The sequence below is a fragment of the Thamnophis elegans genome, chromosome 13, assembly GCF_009769535.1.
Source record: "Thamnophis elegans isolate rThaEle1 chromosome 13, rThaEle1.pri, whole genome shotgun sequence".
NCBI lineage: Eukaryota > Metazoa > Chordata > Lepidosauria > Squamata > Colubridae > Thamnophis > Thamnophis elegans.
This window is the reverse complement of record NC_045553.1, coordinates 19,032,201-19,055,670: the sequence shown is the minus strand read 5'-3', so window position 1 is coordinate 19,055,670 and position 23,470 is coordinate 19,032,201. Positions and strand designations below refer to the sequence as shown.

Below are 23,470 nucleotides of genomic sequence, written 5' to 3'. Positions count from 1 at the left end.
GAACACTAGTAAGAATTCATATTAAATCCTACTTAGTGGCGATAAAAGCGACATTTTTCCGCTCTTATCGCGTCCGCAGATAACTGCCCAGCCGCCCTGTTTAGGGTGACCCGCTCCTTACTTAACCAAGGAACTTGGAAAGACCCCTTGCAGGGTAGGGCTGAAGAATTTGTTCAGTATCTGCAGGATAAAATCACTCAGATCCGGAAAAGCTTCGACTCTGACTGGGTAGATTCGGGCGAGTCGACAGGGATGAATCTTGTGGAGACCATCTGGGATGAGTTTGACCCTGTGACCCCCAAGGGCATGGACAGGATTATGGGGAGACTCAGTGCTGCCACTTGTGTGCTGGATCAGTGCCCCTCTTGGTTAGTCTCGGCTTCCCGGGAGGAGACACAAGGCTGGCTCCAGGCGATTACCAACGCTTTGTTGAAAGAGGGGTTCTTTCCCACCGCCTTGAAGGAAGCGGTGGTGAGGCTCCTCCTTAAGAAGCCTTCCCTGGACCCAGCTTCTTTAGCCAACTATCATCCGGTCTCCAACCTTCGCTTTGTAGCAAAGGTTATCGAGAGTGCGGTAGCATGTCAGCTTCCCCAGTACCTGGATGAAGCTGTCTACCTGGATCTGTTTCAGTCGGGTTTCAGGCCCGGATACAGCACAGAGACGGCATTGGTCGCATTGGTCAATGATCTCTGGCGGGCCCGGGACAGGGGCTGCTCCTCTGTCCTGGTCCTATTAGACCTCTCAGCAGCTTTCGATACCATCGACCATGGTATCCTACTGCGACAACTCGGGGTGGGTGGGAGTGGAGGGCACCATTTTACGGTGGTTCTCCTCCTACCTGTCGAATCGGTCGCAGTTTGTGTTGACTGGAGGGCAGGGATCGACCCTGAGGCGCGTCACTTGTGGGGGGGGGCAGGGGTCGGTTCTCTCACACTTCCTGTTCAACATATATATGAAACCACTGGGTGAGAACATCTGTGGTTTTGGGGTACGGTACCATAAATATGCTGATGATACTGAACTTTTCATCTCTACCCCAAACCACCCAAACGATGCCCTCGACATGATGTCCCGATGCCTGGAAGCTGTGCGGATCTGGATGGGGAGGAACAGGCTCAAACTCAATCCCTCCAAGACTGAGTGGCTGTGGTTTCCGTCATCCCGATTTGTGCATCTTGTTCCATCTTTGATGATAGGGGGAGAAATTTTAGCCCCCTCAGAGAGGGCCCGCAATCTGGGAGTCCTCCTGGATATGCGGCTTAGTTTAGAAGAACATCTGACGGCCGTGACCAGGAGAGCCTTTTACCAGGTTCGCCTGGTACATCAGTTGCGCCCCTTCCTGGATCGGGATGCTCTGTGCACAGTCACTCATGCCCTCGTCCTTTCTCGCCTGGACTACTGTAACGCTCTCTACACGGGGCTGCCCTTGAAGAGCACCCGGAGGCTTCAACTGGTCCAAAATGAGGCTGCGCGGGTTATCATGGAGGCACCTAGGTGCTCCCATGTTGGCCACCTTTTAGGCGGCCTGCACTGGTTGCCGGTTGTCTTCCGGGTGCGATTCAAGGTACTAATTATGACCTTTAAAGTGCTCCATGGCTTAGGTCCAGGATACCTGCGAGACCACGTACTGCCACCGGTAGCTTCCCACCGTCCAGTGCGATCCCACAGAGTTGGCTTCCTCAGGGTGCCGTCGGCCAGACAGTGTCGGCTAGCGACCCCCAGGGGGAGAGCCTTCTCTGTGGGAGCGCCTTCCCTCTGGAATGAGCTGCCCCCGGAGCTTTGTATAATCCCCGACCTCCGGTCCTTCCGATGCACCCTAAAAAGTTGGCTTTTCCAGCAAGCCAGCCTGGCCTGAACAAAACAAAATAAATTATTGATTATTATTAATTTTAATCGATTTTTTATGTTATCGTTAATTTTAATTGGGGTTTTTTTTGGATATTATATCTAATTTTTTTTAACTTTTGTAATATGTTTTTTTTTAATGTACGCCGCCCTGAGTCCTTGGGAGAAGGGCGGCATATAAATCCAATAAACCAAACCAACCAAACCAAACCAAGACAACGGAGAAGGAAACAAGGCAACCATTTACCGCTTTTCTAGGCTGCTATACTACTGGTAATTAATAATCTGATATGTACTTGGAGGAATTAGAACAAAACAAAAATGAATAAGGTTAGTAATGAAGCCCCAATACTTTGCTTGCCATCACCTGATACCACCTGCAAAAGCTGAGGAAGAATGGAATGGAGCCATCTAGATTATAGCTTCTTGGGGACCTTGTTTTAGAACAGGTCGTCACATTATACAAGTGATTGTTCTAACAAAAACTTGAAAGGCATTCTGGAATTCCTGGCGACAGGCCATGTTTCTACACAAGCACCGAGAGATGCCATAACAGATAAGAAGATTGTAGAAAACAGATGGTGGGAAGACAACCTCCATAAGTTATCTGAATCAGGATGAGGGTTAAAAAAGAAAGAAGGGTTGTCATGGCTCTCTTAAATTGGTCTCCCTTCGTGCAGTAGGAGCAGAAAGAGAGTGTAAGATTTGAGGCCAGTTCTTAGCAGTGTCCTTCCATCTGACCCTCCTACCTTCTTCAGAAGTAGGAATGTAGCTACTTCTAAGCTAGGAAGCTAAACAATAACAAATGGCTGGGGGAAATGCAATGAGAATGACAGGGAGCAGGCCACAGTTCCTTATTAAGCTGGTCACTCCAACCGGACTTGTATGGAAAGCAAGAGCTCTCAGTACAGAAGCCTTGACGTGGGTCCTTCAAGCATTGGGACGACACCCGAGACGCCTTGCTAGGGCACTGCTTGGACTACCTGGACAGTCTGACCACTGCCAGACCTGTGACTAGGCTTCCTTCTTGGCTTGCTGAACCTTTCTGCAGCTACTAAGACCGGCTGTTACAAAGCTCTGCTGTCCTTACCTGCATTCTGTTGGAGGGTTGGGAGCTCCAGGACGTCCTGCTTGATTTTTTCAGGTGTAATCAGTTTCTCTTTCTGCATTTTCTTTTTTTCAGCAGCTGCCTTCCGGGCTTCCAGCTGCCTCTGCCTGCAAGACTTTGCTGGTTCAGGAAGCTTTCTCACCTCTCTGGGGAAGGAGGTGAGGACCTGGATGGCCCCGCTGCCCATTTTTGCAGCTTGATTCTCCTCACTGCCAAACTCATCTGTGGTGGACATTTTGTACAAGGGAAGAACATGCAGTTGCTCATCCTCAGGGATCTTCCCAGGGGTGCGATTGTCTTCTTTTGTCAAGGTACACACCTGGAAAGGCAAGCAAAACAGTCAGCCATGCGTGAAATCCCAACATGCAAAAACACCGCAACCGCCTTTCCGGGCCTCAGCTCTTGCTTGTCATGTCCAGCCAGCACTTTGGCTGGAGGAGCAGGGAAGGGGAAGGTGAAGCTGTGGCATGTAAAGAGCATCCAGCTGGAGAGGGCTGATCTAAAAAGTTCCTCTGCATAGTCAGAAAATGCCTGATCGCCACATCCTGGCCTGTGGTCAAACAAGGAGAAAGTTGCAGGAGTTGCTTCTCATATGCTCCTACCCAAGCCCCATTAATGCACATCAGCCATGTCCCGCTCAGATAATCAAAACTCCTGCAGGTACTCATGCTTACAAACACATTTCTACAAAGGAAATGCAAGGAAGAAACAGGAAAATGGGTTTTCTTCCTCCAGAAATCTGAGCTCCCTCTACTTGGCACTGCTGGAATCCTACCGCTACTGCAAATGGAAAAATCAATATTTTGATTTTGGTTTTGGGAGAAGAGTTCCTTCTCGTTTGCCTACCTTTCTACTTACTCAAATCAAGAGCATGCCCTCGTGAAAAAGGAAAAGAAGCAAACTTTTTGCTTGAAACCAGAGGTTTCTACTCTAAATTGATGGTTTGCAAACTAGCATGATGGGAGAGATTGACGAGTAGAATATTATTGCAGCCACTGAAGTTGAAGGGAATGAATATTTTCTCTGATGATGGCATCTGCAGCTGCTTTTAAAACTTTTGTAACTTCAGATCTAATCAAAATAATTTTATTTTCAGATGGAGACAAATGGAAATGCCTGGGTAGGAAGAACCACTTGTTCAGAACTGGGAAAACCTGCCTTGGTGACACTACTAATGAGGATATTATATTCAACAGTCTCCCTCTGAATGTAAGCAAGCTGTTTGATACAGCAGCTAAAAAAACCTAACACACTTGTGGATTGCACTGACAGAAGACTTTAATCCAAATTGCAAGAAGTACAATCATTATTCCACTGTACTCAGTTCTGATTAGATCACACTTGGGAATTCTGAGCACCATACTTTAAATTGGTGGTAGAGGATGTACAGATGGCAGCGAATAGGATGGCAGGTCGCCTGGAAAACAAAATCTTATAGGTCTTCCTATGAGGAAGAACTAAAAGATTTTGCAAGTTCAGCTCATCCATGGGAAGATGGAAAAATGTGATAGAGATACATCCATATCTAAAAGGCTTCTCTAATACATTAACATTTCTATGATTTTTGCAATTCTTCTGTCAGTTGTTACTCTAACCTTTTTGGAAAGATTAATGGTTTGTGTCATATCAACTTACATATTATGAACTTTGAGAATTGTAAACTTGTTATTCCTTAGTAGCAAAAACAACTGAAAATGAAATGGCACCTTAATGTCTGTAGCCTCAGTGCCCTCAGCTGCATTTCAGCTCTCAGTTTCCAAATCAGCATGACCAATGTACAGAGCTCTGGGAGAAGCCACAAGCCTCTTACATCTTGACATGTGCCAAAGTAACTATTAGCCATATTTAGAATTGCCCCAATTCGGCTTCCTACCAGAAACCACAGGGTGATAGCAACTGATTTCAGTCCAGTTGCAAAGTTCCCTATCTTTCACCCTCAGAATGGTACCTTTAGCCTACCACTACCAACATTTGAAATTAATTCAAGCTGTGTCTACACTCTTAACATATCTGGTTTAATGGCATTTCCCAAGTCTCTAAGAATTTTCCTTCTACTGTCTACCACACATAAAACCAGTTGAGCCTAGTGGTATAAAGCCACCTTTCAATTTTGTATAAATACATTCTGACTAGGTGCACTAAAGTGGTTTCCAAATGCAAAGGGCAAAATTTATATTTTTCACTAGAAAATGGCAGCGAAGTGTAATTATAGCAGAAGTGTCACTAGACTAGAATCCATGTTATCCAATATTTCAAAGGCTTGAATTGGAAGGAGAAGGAGAAGTGGTTTGTGAAAGCTTTGTTTTTCAATGTTTAAGGCTCATTACCTTTCCTGGGATACTCTAAGAAACTTTTGGCCCTTCTGGAATATTTCACAGGCAGAACTGAAGAAAAGGAAAGCAGCCCTTACCACCGTGCACCCATTGTAAAGGTTGTGCTGGTCCTTGTGTGCATGAGCACAGAAATCCATGCATGCCGTCACTCCAGAGAAAGGCCGTCCCTCTTTCAGTCCAAGTCGGCAATCTATTGCTACATCTTCATTTGCAACCTAATAAAAAGGAAAGAAAAGATATTTGTGTTATTGCATCATGCTTCACATTATGGCCTTAATGTGAAAAAAGATAAAGCAACTGTGTTGTTGATTTAGTTTGGTGTTCAACACAATCATTTGTCAGCATTTGGTGAATAAACTATTAGGTTTTAATACTCCTTTATGTAACTGGATACCTGATTTCCTTATTGATTGGCCTCAGTTTGTGCGAGTTGGAAGAAAAGTTTCTCTTTAAGTACAGGCTCCCCACAGGGCTGTGTCTTGAGTCCGCTACTGTTCACTTTGATGACCCACGACTGCTGTGCCAAATCTACTACAAATCATATTGTGAAGTATGTGGAGGACATGGCAGTGGTGGGTCAAAGGGGTGAAGGCTCTGGGGGACTGATGCAATAAAAGTAACCTGGTTCTAAATGTTAATAGAACAAAGGAGATCATTGTAGATTTTAGAAAGAGCCAGCATACTCCACTCAGTATCAAAGATGCAGCTACAGAGGTGGTCAACAGTATTAAGTATCTGGGGGTGCAAATAACTAACGATCTGAACTGGTTTCTCCACACGTCATCCTTAGTGAAGTGTGCAAACCAGCGTCTGCATTTCCTGCGTCGGATGAGGAGAGCACATTTTTCTTTTTCTGTCCTGGTCACATTTTACAGAGGCACGATTGAGTGTGTGTTAACAAACTGCATCACTGTTTGGTTTGATGGCAGCAGTGCCTCAGATAAAAAGTCCATTCAGAGAGTGGTAAGGGCAGACGAGAAGATTATAGGAATCTCGCTTCCTGTCATTCAGGATACTGCTTACAAGCTAGCAATAGCAATAGCAGTTAGACTTATATACCGCTTCATAGGGCTTTCAGCCCTCTCTAAGCGGTTTACAGAGTCAGCATATTGCCCCCAACAACAATCCGGGTTCTCATTTTACCCACCTCGGAAGGATGGAAGGCTGAGTCAACCCTGAGCCGGTGAGATTTGAACAGCTGAACTACAGAACTGCAGTCAGGTGAAGTAGCCTGCAGTGCTGCATTTAACCACTGCGCCACCTCGGCTCCTGTGTGCTTAGAGCTCAAAGCACTGTTACAGACCCCACAAACCGACTTTACAGTCCGTTTCTGTTACTCCCCTCTGAGAGGAGGTTTCAAAATATTTCGAGCAGGACTACCAGATTCTGCAGCAGCTTTGTTTCCTACGCCATCCGCCTAGTAAACTCACAAGAGTTGTTTTCCTCGCCATGTACATGTTTACATCCAGACTAGACAGTGTTGTTTCTCTATGTCATATATGTGGTTATATGCTTATTTATTTATTTATTTTGTCATGTTTAGATAGTGTATACTGGAGGTGGTGACCCTTTGAGAGCTGTATGCAACAAAATTTCATTTTAATGTATTCTGATTAGTGTACATTCAAAGTGACAGTAAAGTTATTCTAAGTCTAAGTCTAACTGAGCACTGGAAGACTTTCCTCCAGAGCAGATGGGCAACTCAGAAACTCACACCTATCACAATGGCAGGATTCCCCAGTCACAAGCACAAACTGCATTGTGGCTAAGTACAATGTACAAACCCAACCCATATAGGCAAGTAGATGAGGAACAACCTTGCTTTTATTCTCTTTCCAAGCAAGTGAGATTCACGGATACCTGGCATATTTTTTGAACAGGCAGGACCCATGCAAGAGGCACTGAAACTGACGTGCAAGAAAGATCTATTCCAGCTTGTTGCAAATCAGCTTTCTTACAAGACAACAAACTGGTAAATGGAAAACTAGGAGGCCAAATGGATGTTCTCCCATTTGTTTTGTACTGCATCTCCCAAGGAGAGCAATTTTGCCCCACTGTAGCGTAACGGAATAGCAACTTCCATGCGAAAAAGCAATCTCTATGATGGAGCTCTTCCGGTGAGATTTGGGGACTACAACCCTTTTCCTAGGAGTCACATGATTTTATTTGTAGAGCCTTTGAGAATTTCAGCTACTAGATTCCATATTTTGCCTGTTGCAGAACTTTGGTCAGTAGATGTTTATCAGAGCCCCAATCAAATCATGGAAAAGTTATCTAGCCACCTGGTTTTGATAGGCGTGGGGTGCCAGTCTCTTATAAAGTGGTGCAACCTCCGTAGCTAAGTCCTGGAAACTTCTTCTAAGAACTTCTTCCTGGAATGAGAGAAGGTCAAGATTAGCTCCTTAGTGTCTCTAGTGAGCCTGGTGCTGTCAGTAGCAACTCCTAGAAATACTTTCTCTACCCCAAGTTCCTTTGGAAATAAGTCTGCTGCAGGAACTGAACTTGAACAGATTTTCCTCAGAGCAACTGCCTTCCTTTCTTCAGGGGGAGCAAATGAACATGAACTCAATCGCATCTTCCTAACCCAAGTTTTTGAGATACATGTTCCACGGCTATGAGCTATGCATAGAACTGTTTCTACACCCAGGAGAATTTGGCAGTCAAAAGAACTGAATGAGATTAAGGTTCACAGACTCCTCTCTTTTCCTTCTCTGAAGGCCCCTTTCTCAGCCAGTTTGACCTAGTGGTTAGGGCAGCAGGCTAGAAAGCAAGCGAAAGTGAGCAATAGGCCCATTTTAGGCATCAAAACCAGCTGGGTGATTTTAGGCCAGTCACTCTCACAGTATTGTTGTGGAAAAAATAAGAGGAGAGTTCACTACCTTGAGCCATTTGTAAAAATAATGAAATACAAAATCTTTTTAAAAAGGCAGGCAGTCAATCCCTCATTATTTCCTTTTATATAAAATGCCCCAACTTCTTCCCAAAGGTACTTTTATTGATAGGAAAATGTGGTTTTCAAGGCAGTTCACTCTAGGAGAATCCTCTCCCCAAACGCTGCCACAGGTTGGATCAACTGAGAATGCAGACTTTAAAAAATACATTCCGCAGCCTCAACTAGAATTAGATAACGTGGTTTCTTTTTGTCTGAAAATGTAAGTTTCTTCCACGACTAAGACTGAAACCGACATCGGGGAAAATCCAATGTAAGTGGTTCTTCCTTCCAAGTAAATATATTTGGACTAATCAATAAATGTATGGTTATTTGTATGATTCTTAGGGAAGCAAGAAACCAGTCTATGGTATTTCAGGCTGTCTACATGGGGGGAAAGCCCCTCCTCAAAACCACTGCCCTTCACTGTTACTCTTCCATCTGTTAAATTGGGAGATAAGTCCAATAAATCCCTCTAAAAGAAGAAGGACCAGAACACTCACCTCCTTGGGATTGTCTCCCTGTAATCTGAATTTCCTGGGAGTTTTGCTCCGCGCATATTTGCACCCGTTGAAATACATGCTCCAAGAGCAGCCAAAGGAGAAGGAAGCACCACAGGTGTTGGGATCCTTGCCTTGACACGCACAGGTTCGGCTGCAACAAATCCAAAGGGAGTCAAGTCTGTAGAAAGGAGTCCTAGGCTGCCCATTCCAGGGACAGAAGAGCAAAGAACCAAGAGCACAGCATCGTTGGCCGCTTTCTAAGCAAATGGCAGCTGGCTACCTTGCAATTGACACAATATAGGTAGGGCTTATACTAAACCTCTGGATGCTATTGGTCATGATACCCTTATGGACCGGCTTCAGGGTCAGGAATGAGTGGTCCCTTATCACACTCGTTTTCTTCCTCCAGAGAGGGCTGTTATTGATGAGGGGAGACACCTTGCCATGAAGTCCATGAAGACTCTAAGTCATCCAGGTAATTTGTCTGGAAGCTGAGTCATGGCACCTGGACTTTTTTTCATTGGAAACGTTTCGCTGCTTATCCAAAAAAGCTTCTTCCGTTTGAGCAAGCTAGTTAGGGGGACCCCATGCGTGTCTAGCCACAATTAGGGTAGTTAAGTGAGGACTACCTTTTATGTTGTTCAGATAAGGTTGCACTGCCCCAACAGAAACCTTGCACAATTTGAAAGATGCCCTTGATTTCTTCCCTGTTCAAGGAATAGCTGGCAACTTTGACCAGGAGAGCCTTTGCACCAACTCACATCCGTTCTGAGACTGTTTGTAGTCACGCATGCTTAATTACAGAAAAAAATCCAGAAAATAAGGAGAAAAAAAGGGCAGATGGAGCTGACCCCATTTCAGGAAGGGAAAGGTTTCATAAGATGGGCGACACAGCCAGAAGGCCTAAGTGTAGTTCCAAGAGGGATCCACAATGTGCCTCTCTTGGGGGCTCTTATGGGGCCAACAGATGTAATTGGGGAGAGGAGTCCCGCAAATAACCTAGTTACACCATGAAGGACCTTAAAGGTCAAAACCAGTACTTGACTTGGAGCTGGAGGTAGGCTGGCAACCAATGCAACTCACTGAGCAGAGGCATAACATGGCATTTCAGAGGCATGCTGCCTATGCCGTTGCATATGGTAACAGTTAAAGCTTGCAGATACTCTTCCAAGATAGCTCCATGGAGAGTACAGTAAAGTAGTGCAATTAAAGGTGACCAGGACACAAGTAGAGCCCCCCAATGCAGGAATGGTGACACTGTCACACAACAGTAAGATGTGCAAAAAGGCCTGCCTTGGCATCAGTGCCATCTGCTCTTTGAGCAGGAATCACGAGTCCAAGAGGGCCCTCCAATTGTGCACCAAGTCTATCTGCAGTCATATAACCCTACCCAGCACCACAGATGGCATGGTTCCAGAAGCAGCAGGCCCCAAGTCCCAAAAACACGGTCTTGCTGAAGATGTTGTTCAGCTAAAGCCTGTTCTCCCCCCAGACCTTCACAGCCTCCCCATATGGGGATAAGACACCCATAGCATTGCTTAATTCACCAGAGGCATAGATATAGAATGGGGTATCATCAGCATATGGTGATGCCTCACCCCGTGGTGAAGGATGATCGTACTTAAATGCCTCATATTGAGTAGGAACACCAAATCCTGGGACACCCCACATGGTAGGGGCTGGGGGCGGGATTTCTCCTTCCCAATCACCACCAACTGTAGCCAAGCCTGCATAAGGGAGGCAAAACAGCACAACAGAACCCTACCCCTACCTCAAATCCCCCCGAGTTGATCCAGAAGGGCAACATGGTTGCTGGTGTCAAAGGCTACAAAGGGGGCAAGGATGACTGCACAGCTCTCATCCCATTCTTGCCAGAAATAGTTTCAAAACCTGTCCACTATAGTGGGATTCAATGATGGCTTCTTGAGGAGGGGGCAAATTTAGTCCTCTTTAAAAGGTAAAGGAACAACCCCTCATTCAAGGATCAGTTCATCACTTCTGGAATACTATCATATGACATATCTTGGATTGCTGCTTTAATGAGCCAGGAGAGGCATGTATATCAAGAGCAGGTGGCTGAGCCCACAGCCCTAAAAATGCTGTCCACTTTCTCAGGCCTAACTGGTTGAAACCGATTCCTGATAACAGGCAAGATTCCTCCCCAGGCATCTCCTACAACAAAGCTCAAGTCCAATTCCGAATGATTTGGAGCAACTTTGTCCAATAGATGCTGAACAAATTCTTCCACGTGTCCCTGCACGCTCTCTGGGTCCCTCCACTAAAGAGGTCACATGTCACCCTCAACAAGTCTGGGCTGGGGCAGCAATATGGAGATCCAAGAAGGGGTTGGGAAATTCGCCACCCTTATTGTCCAAGGTAGGCCTTAATAGTAGCTCTAACCCAAGTCTTCCATGGAGCACCAGCGATGCTCTAAACACTTCTTATCTGTTTATTTCATAAATTGAATTAAGCGATGAAAATTTATTAGAGAGGTTATATTCATGGATAGCTTTAGTTTAATTAAGGATGAATTACACAATGCTAGTCGTCTTTTCAGTCACTGATATTGTAGTTTAATAAGAATGTTTTACTGTCTTAAAAAAAATTAAATTATAGCAGTGGAATTTGTCTAACACATATTGAGGAGGTTCTATGTAATTGTGGTGGAACAACTGGCTAAAGGAGAGGGGTAAGTAAGCAGGCATTCCAGCTTGGCCTCCCTTGGTGGGAAGAAATGGCACAGATCAGACCAGGGAAGCCTTTATCTTCTGGCTCCCAAGCAAAGCCCTCTCTGGTGAGACTCTTGTAGCAGACGGGATCAGCTTTATGATTCAGCCCATTCCTAGAATTGTCCAGGTTCCTTGTGCCCCACAGGAATCTTATCTGTCAGAGCTCAGCTGAGGGCTGGACTGCATAACCTGTTCGCCTTGCTGCGCACAACGCCATCCTCCCTTTGTCCCCCTCAGTCTACTTTTCCTGCTCCAGCTCAGCAGTGGTGCCTTCCAGGCTGGCTGGCTCAGGGGGAATGGATTGGATTCCCTACTATCCTTCACTTCATTGTAAGTCAAGCCCTTCATCTCAGTTGGTTTCTGGGTACTATAACAGAAACACCTCCTATCTTCATAAGCCAAGCACCGGACTGCTGGATGGCTGAAGCTTTTCTTTTTAAAAAGGGGTTATCTTAGCTTTTCTAGCCAGCATCCAGTGAGGAGTCAAGCAGCTTAAGGTCGCAGTGCAAAAACGTTCTTAGTTAAGGTTGGAGTTGAAAAGAACGTTGGTCTTACCTGAACATGTCCTTTAAGGGGAAGAGAGGGAGTGGTCACGTGTGGGTATTCTCAAAGCCTGATTGGTCCAAAGACTGAGAGCAAACTCTTAAATACTGGTGCCTTCCAATCCTAGCCCAGTTTCCTCGAAGGCGAATGGTAGAACTGAAACAACAACAAAAACAACAACACCCCCCCCCCCGGGAAACACCCGAACCCTCCCCTTGGCTCCAAAAGAAAACCCTCAGGGCGGGTCATGACTACTCCCTCTCTTCCCCTTAAAAGACAAGTTCAGGTAAGACCAACGTTTTTTCCCAGTGGAAGAGAGGGAGTGGTCACGTGTGGGACATACCCAAGCTTTAGTCCCAGGGAGGGAGAAAAATAGACTCCTAAGGCCCAAGTGGAGCATCGGCTGCCACCCTCTGCAAAACCCTCCGACCAAAGGATGGTCCGCCGAAGCAAAGGCATCCAGGCGATAATGTCGGATGAAGGGCGTCGGAGAAGCCCAAGTGGCTGCCCAACAAATGTCTTCAAAGGGGGCTCAAACAATCTTAGATGAACAGACCGGATAGGTTCGAATGGGGTCTCCGTCAAGGCCCTGAGAACTAGGGGAAGATCCCACGTGGGGAATCTATGGACGGGCGGAGGCCTGAGATTAGCCACCCCCTTCAGAAAACACTTGATCAGGGGAACATGAGAGAGGGAAGAAGACCCCCCCACAAGACCGGGAAGTCCAAGATGTTGGGAATCGTGGCCCTGTCGGGGGAAATGCCAAGAGGGGAATATCACCGGACAAAGGCCGCCCAGATGGAATTGTAGATGTGGGTCATCGACGGACGCCTAGACGCCTCGATGGTACGAATGACCCCGGAGGACAGGTTAACCCCCCTCAGTATCCGCTGTTCAAGAGCCAGGCGGTCAGATGGAGCCACTGGGGCTCCGGGTGAAGCAGGACCCCCTGCTGCAAGACCACATCCTCCTGCGGAATCCTCCACAGAGGGGCCACCGACAACTGGACTAGGTCCGCGAACCAGGGCCTCCTGGGCCAATAAGGGGCCACAACTATGACTAGTGCCTTCTCCGCTACCACCTTCCGGATGTAACTGTGGGACGCCTTCAGCTCCAACCAATTTATGTTGTGGTGGAGATCCGAGACCGTCTACCTGCCCTGGGCCAACCGGGAACCCACCATGGCCCCGCAACCAAACAGACTTGCGTCCGTGGTGACGGTCACCCTGTCCAGCTCCCAGAAGCAGCAGCCTCGCTGAATGGCTGGGGAGAGCCACCACCCCAGAGAAGACCTGACCCCCGCTGGGATGCGGAGAGTCCGAAGGGAATTGCTCAGTCGCCCCCTCTGGAACGGGATGAGCTCCCACTGGAGGGGCCAGAGGTGGAGTCTGGCCCAAGGGACTATCCCTATACAAGAGACCATCTTGCCTAACAACTGCGATAACCTGAGAACCAAAACTAACCGACTTCCATGAACACTTTCTGTCAGCTGGCGCAGACTCCTCTGACGCTCCTGGGACAGACGGACCACCCCCGACATGGAATCTATGTCCGTCCCCAGATGAAGAATGCGGGTGGAAGGGGAGAGATGGCTCTTGGGGAAGTTTACAGAAAACCCCAGATTTTGAAGACTCCGGATGGTGAGCCGAAGGTCTGAGACAGCCTGAGAAAGAGACCCCGCCTGAACTAGGACATCGTCTAAATAACATTGGAATCGCACCGGGATGGAATGCAGATGAGCCGCCAGAGCCGCTAGAACCTTCGTGAGCGCTTGGGGGGCCGAAGCCAGCCTGAAGGGAAGAGCTCTGTACTGGTAGTGGCTGGCTCCGTGCGAGAATCTCAGAAATCTGGGATGACTGGGCAGAATCGGTATGTGAAGGTAGGCCTTGGTGAGGTCTACCAAAGCCAAGAAATCCCCCTTTCGGATGCCCTGAAGGATAGATTTGAGGGAGGACATCTTAAAGCGCCTGTACACCAGAAAATGATTCAGGCGCTAGAGGTCCAGAATTGCCCTCCAACCCCCTGAGCTGTTCGGAACCACGAATAGATTGGAGTAGTAGCCCAGGCCCCGTTCCTCCAGGGGAACTGCCTCCACCGCCTGAACGTCGAGAAGGTGGGCAATAGCCTGATCCATCAGGCGGCGGCACTCCAGACTCCGGGACGAAGGGAACGACCTGGAGAGATTCGGGGGGGTGGAGAGAAATTCTAACCTGAGACCGTGCCATATCGTGGACCGGACCCATGCGTCCGACGTGATCTTGTCCCATTGATCCGCATAGAGGGAAAGGCGGCCGCCGATGGGACGACTCGGGTTCGAGTCACTTCCCTCTGCAGTAGAGACGGCCGCCTCTGCCACAAAAGGGCCACTGGGACTGGTGCTGGAACCGGTTTCTGTCCTGAAAGGACCACCTGGGAAACTGCCTGTCAGAGCGGAAAGAAGAAAAACGTTGGTTATGGTCATAGTCAGAGGCCCTGTAAGACTGCCTATGGTAAGGGTGAGACCTAGCCTCGGGCTTCTTAGCATTAGATGACAGAACCTTCTTTTTGTCTTTATTCTCTACCAGAATGGGGTCGAGGGCCTCCCCAAAAAGATTAGGACCCTTGAACGGAGCAGCCACCAGATTCCACTTGGCCTTGTTATCCATCTGCCAGTGATGCAGCCACAAGAGCCGGTGAGAGGTAACTGAAGTGGCCAAGGAATTGGACGCAAACTTAACCATGTCCAGAGCCGCATCAGTGGAAAACTGGGAAGCCGCCATGATCTTGATTAGATCCTGGTGGAGCCGCTCATCCTGGATAGGAATGTGCTCCTGGAGCTGCTTAAGCCACATAACTGTGGCACGGTTGAAATAAGAAGCTGAGGCTGCGGACTTAATAGCCCATGCAATGGCATTGAAATTTTTTCTCAAGGTAAGCTTAGCGTGTTTATCTTCCGGCTTTAACTTATCTGCAGCATCCCCTGACACCACCGAAGAGGAAGAAACCAGGGCAGCCACCGGAGTGTCAGTGAGGGGCAACTGAACGGCCTGGGCAAAGGTCTGCTCCACATTATAGAAGCGGTGGTCATTACTCCCAGGGTTCGAGAAATTAGAGAGCCGGGCCCACTGGTTGGTCAGGACCTCCATGAACAAGGGAGGGACCGGAATCTCCTCCTTGTTCATGGCCATGTTGGAAAACATAGCCATGTCAGGATCCCTAGACGGGGGAACAGAAGGATCCCCAGTCCCCACCTTAGTGGTGTCCCTCACCTTGTTCAGGAGTATCTTGAACAAGACCGGGGAAAAGAGACCTGAGGAAGAAGGAGCATCCTCGTCCTCAGAGAAACCCATGTCCTGGAAATTCTCCTCCCCCATGACCAAAGCCTCGTTAACCATGGAAGGAGAGGAAGCCCAATACTGGGCACAGCTAAAGCCCCCATGCCTAGAAGAGTGAGAGCTCCTGTCTCGCTGGCCGATGCCCCGCGAAGTGGCTGCAGAAATAAGCCTTTTAATGCCTTCCGGAAGATGCTCCAAATCCTCCACATCTCCATAGGAGGAACTAGGCCTCTGGGGAGCCAACCTGCATGAGGGGCAAGGACCCCTGGATGTACCCTCCAAAGGATCAGCAGGGTCTCTACTAGGAAACCTGGAGACACTGAAGGAGAGGGAGACCTCCCCCGCCGGGAAATAAAGTGGACCCTATCAGGAGAGGCCGAGGGAGAAGAGGGGCTGAAACTTCTGGGAGAAGAATGCCCAGAAAAAGGCCTGATTGGTGACCTGGACCTGTCTCTGGAAGTAGGCCTCAAGGCCTTTGCCTGTCTTTCTGCCCTTGCAAAGGTCTTTTCAATGGCCTTGTGCCTCCTGGCCTCCTCTCTAGTGGAGCCCTGGATGGGCGCTGGGCCTCGTAAGATCTTGGAGGGGGAACTCCCTCAGACCCCTGCGCCAGGTCCTCCACACCCCCCATTGGGCCCGCCACCTGACCCTGGGGGAGATCCGATCCCTCCTCCATGCCCCACTCACGTGCCAGTGGAGGAGGAACACAGGCCTCTGCAAGCCCCGCCGGGACCTGGGCCAGTTGATCTCATGGGTTACTAGGCCAAATGCCCCTGGCTAGGCCTCACGACCATCCCAGAGTGGATCAGAGGCCCCACGCACGTGGCGGCAGCCAAAATGGCCGCTGGAGCTCCGTGCGTAGGCGAGGAGCCAAGGGAACCCGAGCGGCTCAGCCGGGCTTCCAGGATCCGGCACCGCTCCAACGAAGCCGGGAGGAGCCACGTGGCACCCAGGCATGCTGTCCTCACCCCCAAGAGGCCCCTCCCAATCCAAATAAGAAGCCAGGCAAAGCGGCAGCCACCCGGATCAATCGGCGGCTCCGCGGGTGGCTCATGCGCTCCACATGGCGCCGAAGCTGCTTCCTCCACTGTTCTTGTTAAAAGAAAGCAGCCGCTCCTGCAGCTGAGTCTGGAGCTGGCACCCCCGCAATCCTGGGGATAGGGCTGAGGCTCCGGGCCCGCAAGGGGGAGTCTGAATGCCCCACAGGGCCCTCCCCAACCGCCCGAGGCAGAGAACTGTTCCTTGGGGCCGCAGCTGCTAATTTAGAATTTAACAAATTTAAAATGTCCAATTAAACCAAATAGAAAACCAGATTGCAACCAAATTAATCCTACCTACAACCAATTCTCAACAGTGCTTGGACCAAGGAGACTGAAACTGGGCTAGGATTGGAAGGCACCAGTATTTAAGAGTTTGCTCTCAGTCTTTGGACTTATCAGGCTTTGAGAATACCCACACGTGACCACTCCCTCTCTTCCACTGGAAAATGAAAGTAAATTACAATTAAACTCTTTATTATTTTTAAAGGTTTATGTTTACTTAACAGAATCTTTCTATGTATCATCTGGGCTTTATTATTACTTATTATTCTGTTTGAAGATCATGTCCTAGCCTAGCAGAGGGCCAGTACTTTATCCTTCTGTACACACAGACCTCAGTCATCTTTTAAGAGAAGGAGTCCACTGGAGACAAAGTAGGAAAAAGAAAAAATAAAGAAATAAGGAAACAGAAGAAATTCAAGGATAAAAAATTTAAATGCCTGATATTATCTGATGGTCTTTAAACCTCCAAGACAGCTGCCTCCCTCTAGGCGGGTTATTACCTGCCCAATGCAAGCCTCCATTCACAAGAAGAAAGATAATAATGCCGGGGCGGGGGTGATGGTGGTGGTTCTAAACTCCAATCCCTTTATCAGCAGAAGGTTCTCTTTTAGTAAATGTCTCTGTGCTGCAAGACTGTTGCTTTTCTTGCAATGGACAATGTGGAAGCAAACCATTTCACTTCTCAGTTCAAAGGTATTACAGGAAGGCTACAACACACCAACACAAAGCAGGGTTTTTAACTCCTTGGAACCAAGGGAGAGCCTTCCCTTCTCCTTCCTCTCCTGCTTTTAGGGAAGAGCCAGACAAACTTACTCATCATTCAGGCCACATCGCCGAGTGGTAGGGTTTCCAAATTTTGTGAGTGTGTCAGTGAGCTCCTGGTAGAGGGTGTCCCCCAGGGACCGAGGGATCCCCTCCCAAGCCAAGATCAAGATGATAATAACAGCATTCTGGCAGTGGTGGCCAGCACGGTGCCTCACCAGGCACAGCAGTTTTTCTTCCACGTTGTGCCTCCTGATGACCTGGAATGCAAGCAAAGATGTTGGTTGGTCCAAAAAGAGACTCCCCCACCCCCTTCTGTTCCTTTGGCAGGTTGGATTGCCTCCCTGGACAAGGCAACTTGGCAAGTCAGCCTCAACTGGACAAAGCCATGCCAGGACAAAGGTTGGGCTCCCTACAGTGGACTACTGTAGGAAGCGAAAGCTTGGCTGGTTAGGGCCCTGCTCTCTATTCTGAAGGCCAGGCTGGCTTGGTAGACTAGAACTTCTCCCATGGCTGCGCTCTTGCAAAAAATAAATGTCTGAGTAACCTAACCCCAACCCTCTCTAAGCATGGGGACTCTGAGCTATCATAGTTGAAAGACACCCCATCATCACCTTTCCTTCTAATTATTTGCAGGGCTTAGAGGCTAGTCCAATCAAAACGTACCGTTTTATATACTCTATTTACACAAATGAAGTTAAAAAGAGAGAGCCTAAAACACAAATAACAATGCTCTTTTCAACTCTTTAGGACAGTGTTTCTCAACCTCAGCCATGTGTGGACTTCCACTTCCAGAATTCACCAGCCAGCACTCCACCCATCTTCAAGTTGAGGCCGAGGTTGAGAAGCCCTGCTCTAGGATGGGTTACATTTTCCTCACTGACCCATTTTGCGATAGGACAACCGCGGGAGCTCTTTCCTTCCTTCCCGGTATAGACCACCTTTTCAATTCTGATGGCTTTCCCCTTCTCACCATACCTGGTGGAAAAAACGCACCACATCAGCACAACAGACATTGATGGGGCTACCTGAGCAAGAATATTTTTAAAAACTTACTTAAAATAAAATAAAATAAAAATATAACAGAAACATTGCACGGAAAAGTTTGCAGAATATAACTTTTACCTTAATACATCAACTTGAATTAAAATAAAATAACATAAATATGGTTTCATGCATATTGAATACTAATGATCATGATCAATAGCCAAATGTAAGAGTTGTGAAAGTGTTAATATTTGACTATTATAAGAAGGAAGTTTAGATTCCCCCTCCCCTCCTTTTGGTTCAATCATGTCCCTTTCTTGGAGTCTGCCTGGACAAGTCCCTGCAGTTCTGGAAAGTTTGCCATTACCTCCTTCCCAGGGCCATTACCTCCTTCCCAGGGCTGAGAGAAAGTGACTGGCCCAGGGCCATCCAGCTGACTTTGGGCCTAAGATACTAGACCTCAAGTCTTCCTGTGTCCAGCCTGATGACTTAACCACTAGGCCGAACTGGCTCTCCAAGTTCTAGATTAGCAGAGAGGTTTTCTTTAATAAAAAATCACAATAGTGCAAGTGTGGCCTCTTTTATGTGTGTACCGTGAGGCTATGTGTACATGAATAAAGGGCAGAACAAGAGGAAATGGCTGCTTTGCACTCTTCTGCCCCTAGTGCTGGCTGGGTTTTAGTATTCCCACAACTTGCTAAAGTCCCTTATTCTGACCCAGTTAGTTTTATTCATTATGGCAAACAGGAAAAAGGATTTGGAGGATCAGGTAACAGGATGACCCTCAGCCTTGGGAGAAAAGCAAAGAAGGAATGGCTACCCTTCCCTGGAGGGTGAAGGGAGGTCATCTCAGAAGGCTCCTCTTCTAGGGGAAGCAGTTTGCAGCAGCAGCCACTGCCGCCGCCAATACATGGAGGTCCTTCTGCAGCCTCCCTCCTGCCTCATCTCCAGCAGTGCCTCTGACCTGAGATGCAAGGCTAACTCGGGGAGAGCTCACTTAGGAATGACTCGGAGCACTCGGGTGGGTATGAGGCAATTGTAAAAGTAGAAACCTATCCAGAGAAATAGAGAAATGTGGAAATGGCAGAAAAAGACTGAGGGGTCCATCGATTCTGCCGTTGAGGGGTTTTTCTTACTTGTTTTTCTTTTTAATTCGTTTATTTTGTTATTTTTCCAATTTTTTTTTTGTCAGATGTGATGGACATGTGTTTTATTCCAAGCATGTTTTAACTAGGTTACTGGTCATTGATCCATTACCTATGCTAGAAGTTGCTTCTAAACTTCTGCTACTCTTTCTGTGAAGTCCTACTTCCTACATCTACGTCCATGTCTAGGTATCCCCTGCATTCCCTTTGTAGTGCAAGCCTCAAGGACTCCTGGACAAGATTCCTTAATGGATCCATACTGTAGTTCATATGTCAGGCTAAGGGCAGCTTAAGGGTGGCAGAAAGGATGGGGGCTATTCACAGTCCCAATGCACCATTCTGCTTTAGAACCGTAGTCCCCAACCTTTCCAGCTATGCGGACTGAGGGGAGAGGAAATGCTCCTACCAAACCAATTTAGTTGACATGGGGAATTTCAGCAAAATGGTACACCTTGATTTCAGCAAAGCATAAAATCCTATAAAAGAAAATGCTAAAGGGAGCTGGACAACACTACCCTTAGATGGATAGAATACAGGTGGATGGGCATAATGCACAGGGAATGAATGTCAGGGGCTCCACATCAGCATAGGGGAAATGCTAAATGTATATTCTATGGCCATCTTTATTGAGGGATCTGAAAGAGGGACTAGAAAATATTTCAAACCATCAGATTTTCAGATGACATAGAAATGGTATGTGGTGGGGGGAGGGGATGCATTAAAGGAGAGTGCTAAAATTCAGGGGAGAAGCTGCAATGATGGGGGAGGATCCAGCAAGATAAATTTCAATAGGAATAAATGCAAAACCTACAGTAGAGCAGGAAAAATCAAAGTCATAATTATAGGATGCAGGAAGAGAAAGTGGACAGCAATATATACAAATGGATGTGACTATCTTGGTGGATCACAAACTGAACATGAGCCAACAGCCTGATGCAGCTGCTAAAAATGCAAATGCAATCATTGTCATCATAATCCATATTCTCTGTCAAGATCAAGATAAGTCCTCCTTATTCTGCTAAAAAATCAGTTGCTTCATTTCTGGGTATGAAAAATTGATATACCAGTGGAGAAATTTTCTTTTCAAATTCTTCAGGATCCCTATCGTGGCTTACCGTTCCTCCATAAGTTCCCTAATGGATGCCACAGTTGGTCCAGATCCCAGATGAGTGTAATATGGCCCCTCATCTTTTTCAACTATTTGTTCTGTTGAGAAAGCAAGAACAAGCAATTAGCTTTTTGTGGCCAAGGAATGGAAATCATTGACTGATTACAGGTCACTCAAGGGATTGTTTCCATACTGAACAAGCACCTAGAGCAAACTTTAAATGCCTTTTGTAAGTTGGGGAGTGGGTGCTTTTCCTGGCATAAGCAGTGAAAGGAGACTCTCCATGTTGCCCACTTTTCTGTGTTTGGCAGACAAGGGATATTTTAAAGAAGTAAACCTTGCAACCTTTTCTCAAGAGCAGCTGAAATTTCAACAGCAAAGGGAAACTGCTTTCTAATGGCCACTTTACTCACTGTCTCCTTTCAACTTTCAACCAATTAAATATTGGACAGTCAATTGCTGCACTGAATAGTATTCAGTTGTTTTAAAACCTCTCCTGGTCAACAAAAGAGGTTTAAAGGATTAAAGCAAAATGTTTTCGATTAAAACAAAACATCTGGGACAGTGCCACTGTAAGGACCAAGCAGCGTTAATGCCTGTACGAGCAGCTGCAAAATGATGCCTCCTTGAACCGCCCCCTTCATCCCACAGCCCCCATTGGGAAGGATTTCTGATGCTGTCATTCCAGAGTGTTTCCACAAGAGGTTCACTGAGGCTTCCTTTCTGCCCCAGGACAAAACTCTCTTGACAGGAGAAAACAACCCAAGGAGTCCAAAGAAAGCTAAAGGAAACAAACACATCAGTCTTCCTAGATAAACTTCCTTCTCCTTTTCCTGCAGCACTTTTGGGATGAGGGGCTTCTTCCAGCTCATAAAATACACCTCACATGAATGACTTTCTAAGATCAAAGGGTGATCAAAGGATGTTGTTGCCTGCAATCACCTAGTCCATCTCAGAAAAACAGCTGGTCTATCCAGGTCAGATCCATTTAAACAGGGTCCAGAGAAACTTAAGCTTAAGCTACGTGTTCCCTCCTCCCCCCATCCCCAGATCACTCCTCCCCATTGTAAGCCCCTTAACACCTTCATTTCATGGGGAGGCCAAAAAGCAATGCAGGAGGGGCATAAACCCACCCACCACCAAAACAAAGGTATGACAGTCTTAAACAGACTGAGAACTAAAGTTGGAGGAAGAGAAATGCTGTGTTAGAAGTTGAAAAGAAATACTTTTCTGCAGTCCCAAACCAGAAAGTTGTCCAAAGATAACCAAGTCTTATCCCAACACAAGGAAGAATGGATGAGATGCCGTGTGGGTTCTAACAGCACACTAAACCCAGATAAATAAAACATAATCGCTGTGTTGATCTCTCATGCAGTGTTCACACAGACTATTCCAGCATAATGTGATGGCTAAAATAATAGTCAGTTTTTTTATCTAAATTATGAGCTGCCCAATTCCATTTTTGCTTAGTGTAAGTGGGGAGAAGCCAGCCAGAGAGCATTTTTAAATAGAAGAGTAGCATAAAATAACTTAAATCACTTTTAAAGAACTCAGCTCCCTGGAATCATCTAAGGCCTCTCCATCACCAGACTAGTCTCTCCAAGGACCACACAGAGCTACGAAATTCAGAGTGCTTCTGAATTTGATGGAAGAACTTTTGGGATGAGGGTGCAGGCAGATTTTTTTAAAAAGAGCTTGAACTTCCAAGCTTAACATAAACTGCCTTCCGGCAAATCTCGATTTCAGAATCCGATTTCTTGCTCTAAGGATGATGATTGCCTGCTGTAAGAAAAGGCTTTTCCTGCTGAAAGGCCTTCCTTGGTGAGTTCAAAGCAATAGCAGCTTTCCCAGCTTGATCCAGAGAACACCGGAATCCAGATTCTCTGGAGAGAGCAGAGTCTGTCGCTCCTGATTTAATGCCTATGTTAAATACTCAGAATATCAATGAGGGACCCAGCTGGCTTCAGAATTTTCCCCTCTCTCCCCATAACTCATATTTAATTTGCTTGTCGTTCACTGTCGTTAGCTTCGATGCCAGTCAGCTTCAATGAGCCTTGCTCAGAGTTTCAAAGTTGGTTCTTCCAATTCAACCTGAGGCCAGAAATGGAAGGAGGGCTACCTTATTTCACTTCCTATTCCCAAAATAAAGGAACTGAACACTGAAATGAAAACAAAGCCTATCCAGTCCTTGATGTGGAAAACCAGGGCTGGTTTCCACAGCATTTGCCATGCCAAGAAAGGTCTGCCTGGGCAGGGAAGGCGTTTAAGTCAAAGCCTTACATTTTGCAGCCAACAACTTCAAAGGCCCCTTGAGAGATGCTGGGCTCTGCTGCTCTCATTCCACAACTGGTGTAAACTGAATTGCAAAGCATCTGCTCCTTTCTAGATTAAGTTTAGAACCAAGAAAGTAATCTGATCCACGCCTGTGGAGGTTCTCAGTCATCCAGGTCAGAGCTGTCTCAAAAGTGCATTTTCAAAAGACAACTTCTTGAGGAAGAAGGGGGGGAAACTTCCTCAAGGAAGAAAACCCAGTCCACTTGCCTCCTGAAAAAGCACTTTTAAGAATCCGAGCCAGATCTCCCATTTTTGCTCTGCAGGATACTTACCAACAGACTTTACTCTTTTTGCCTGTCTGCATAGTATAAATTCAGCTGGTTTGTTAATTAGACCCAGTTTTGGCTCAGGCCAAGCCCACCACAAATGTCCAGCTGTCCAAAGGACACAGTACATAAATTCTCATTTTGTCAAAGCCCCAACTAGGAGAAATGCAAATAAATGGTTGATCTAAGATCTGATACCCAAGAGAAACCATTAGTTGCCAATTAAGAGTCCGTCTGTTAAAAAC

The 23,470-nt window shown here is 46.9% G+C and overlaps 1 protein-coding gene across 3 annotated transcripts in view; it reads right to left on the bottom strand.

Moving 5' to 3' along the window:
* TET3 (tet methylcytosine dioxygenase 3) overlaps positions 1 to 23,470 on the bottom strand; it is an 86,447-nt gene that overhangs the window by 9,513 nt on the left and 53,464 nt on the right. For all 3 annotated transcript variants that reach the window (XM_032229592.1, XM_032229593.1, XM_032229591.1), the window contains exons 3-9: positions 20,633 to 20,723; positions 18,270 to 18,363; positions 17,437 to 17,645; positions 8,719 to 8,869; positions 7,569 to 7,658; positions 5,364 to 5,501; positions 2,936 to 3,272 (exon numbers count right to left, since the gene is read on the bottom strand). In XM_032229592.1, coding sequence (XP_032085483.1) covers positions 2,936 to 3,272; positions 5,364 to 5,501; positions 7,569 to 7,658; positions 8,719 to 8,869; positions 17,437 to 17,645; positions 18,270 to 18,363; positions 20,633 to 20,723 — 1,110 coding nt within the window. The remainder of the gene's footprint in view (positions 1 to 2,935; positions 3,273 to 5,363; positions 5,502 to 7,568; positions 7,659 to 8,718; positions 8,870 to 17,436; positions 17,646 to 18,269; positions 18,364 to 20,632; positions 20,724 to 23,470) is intronic.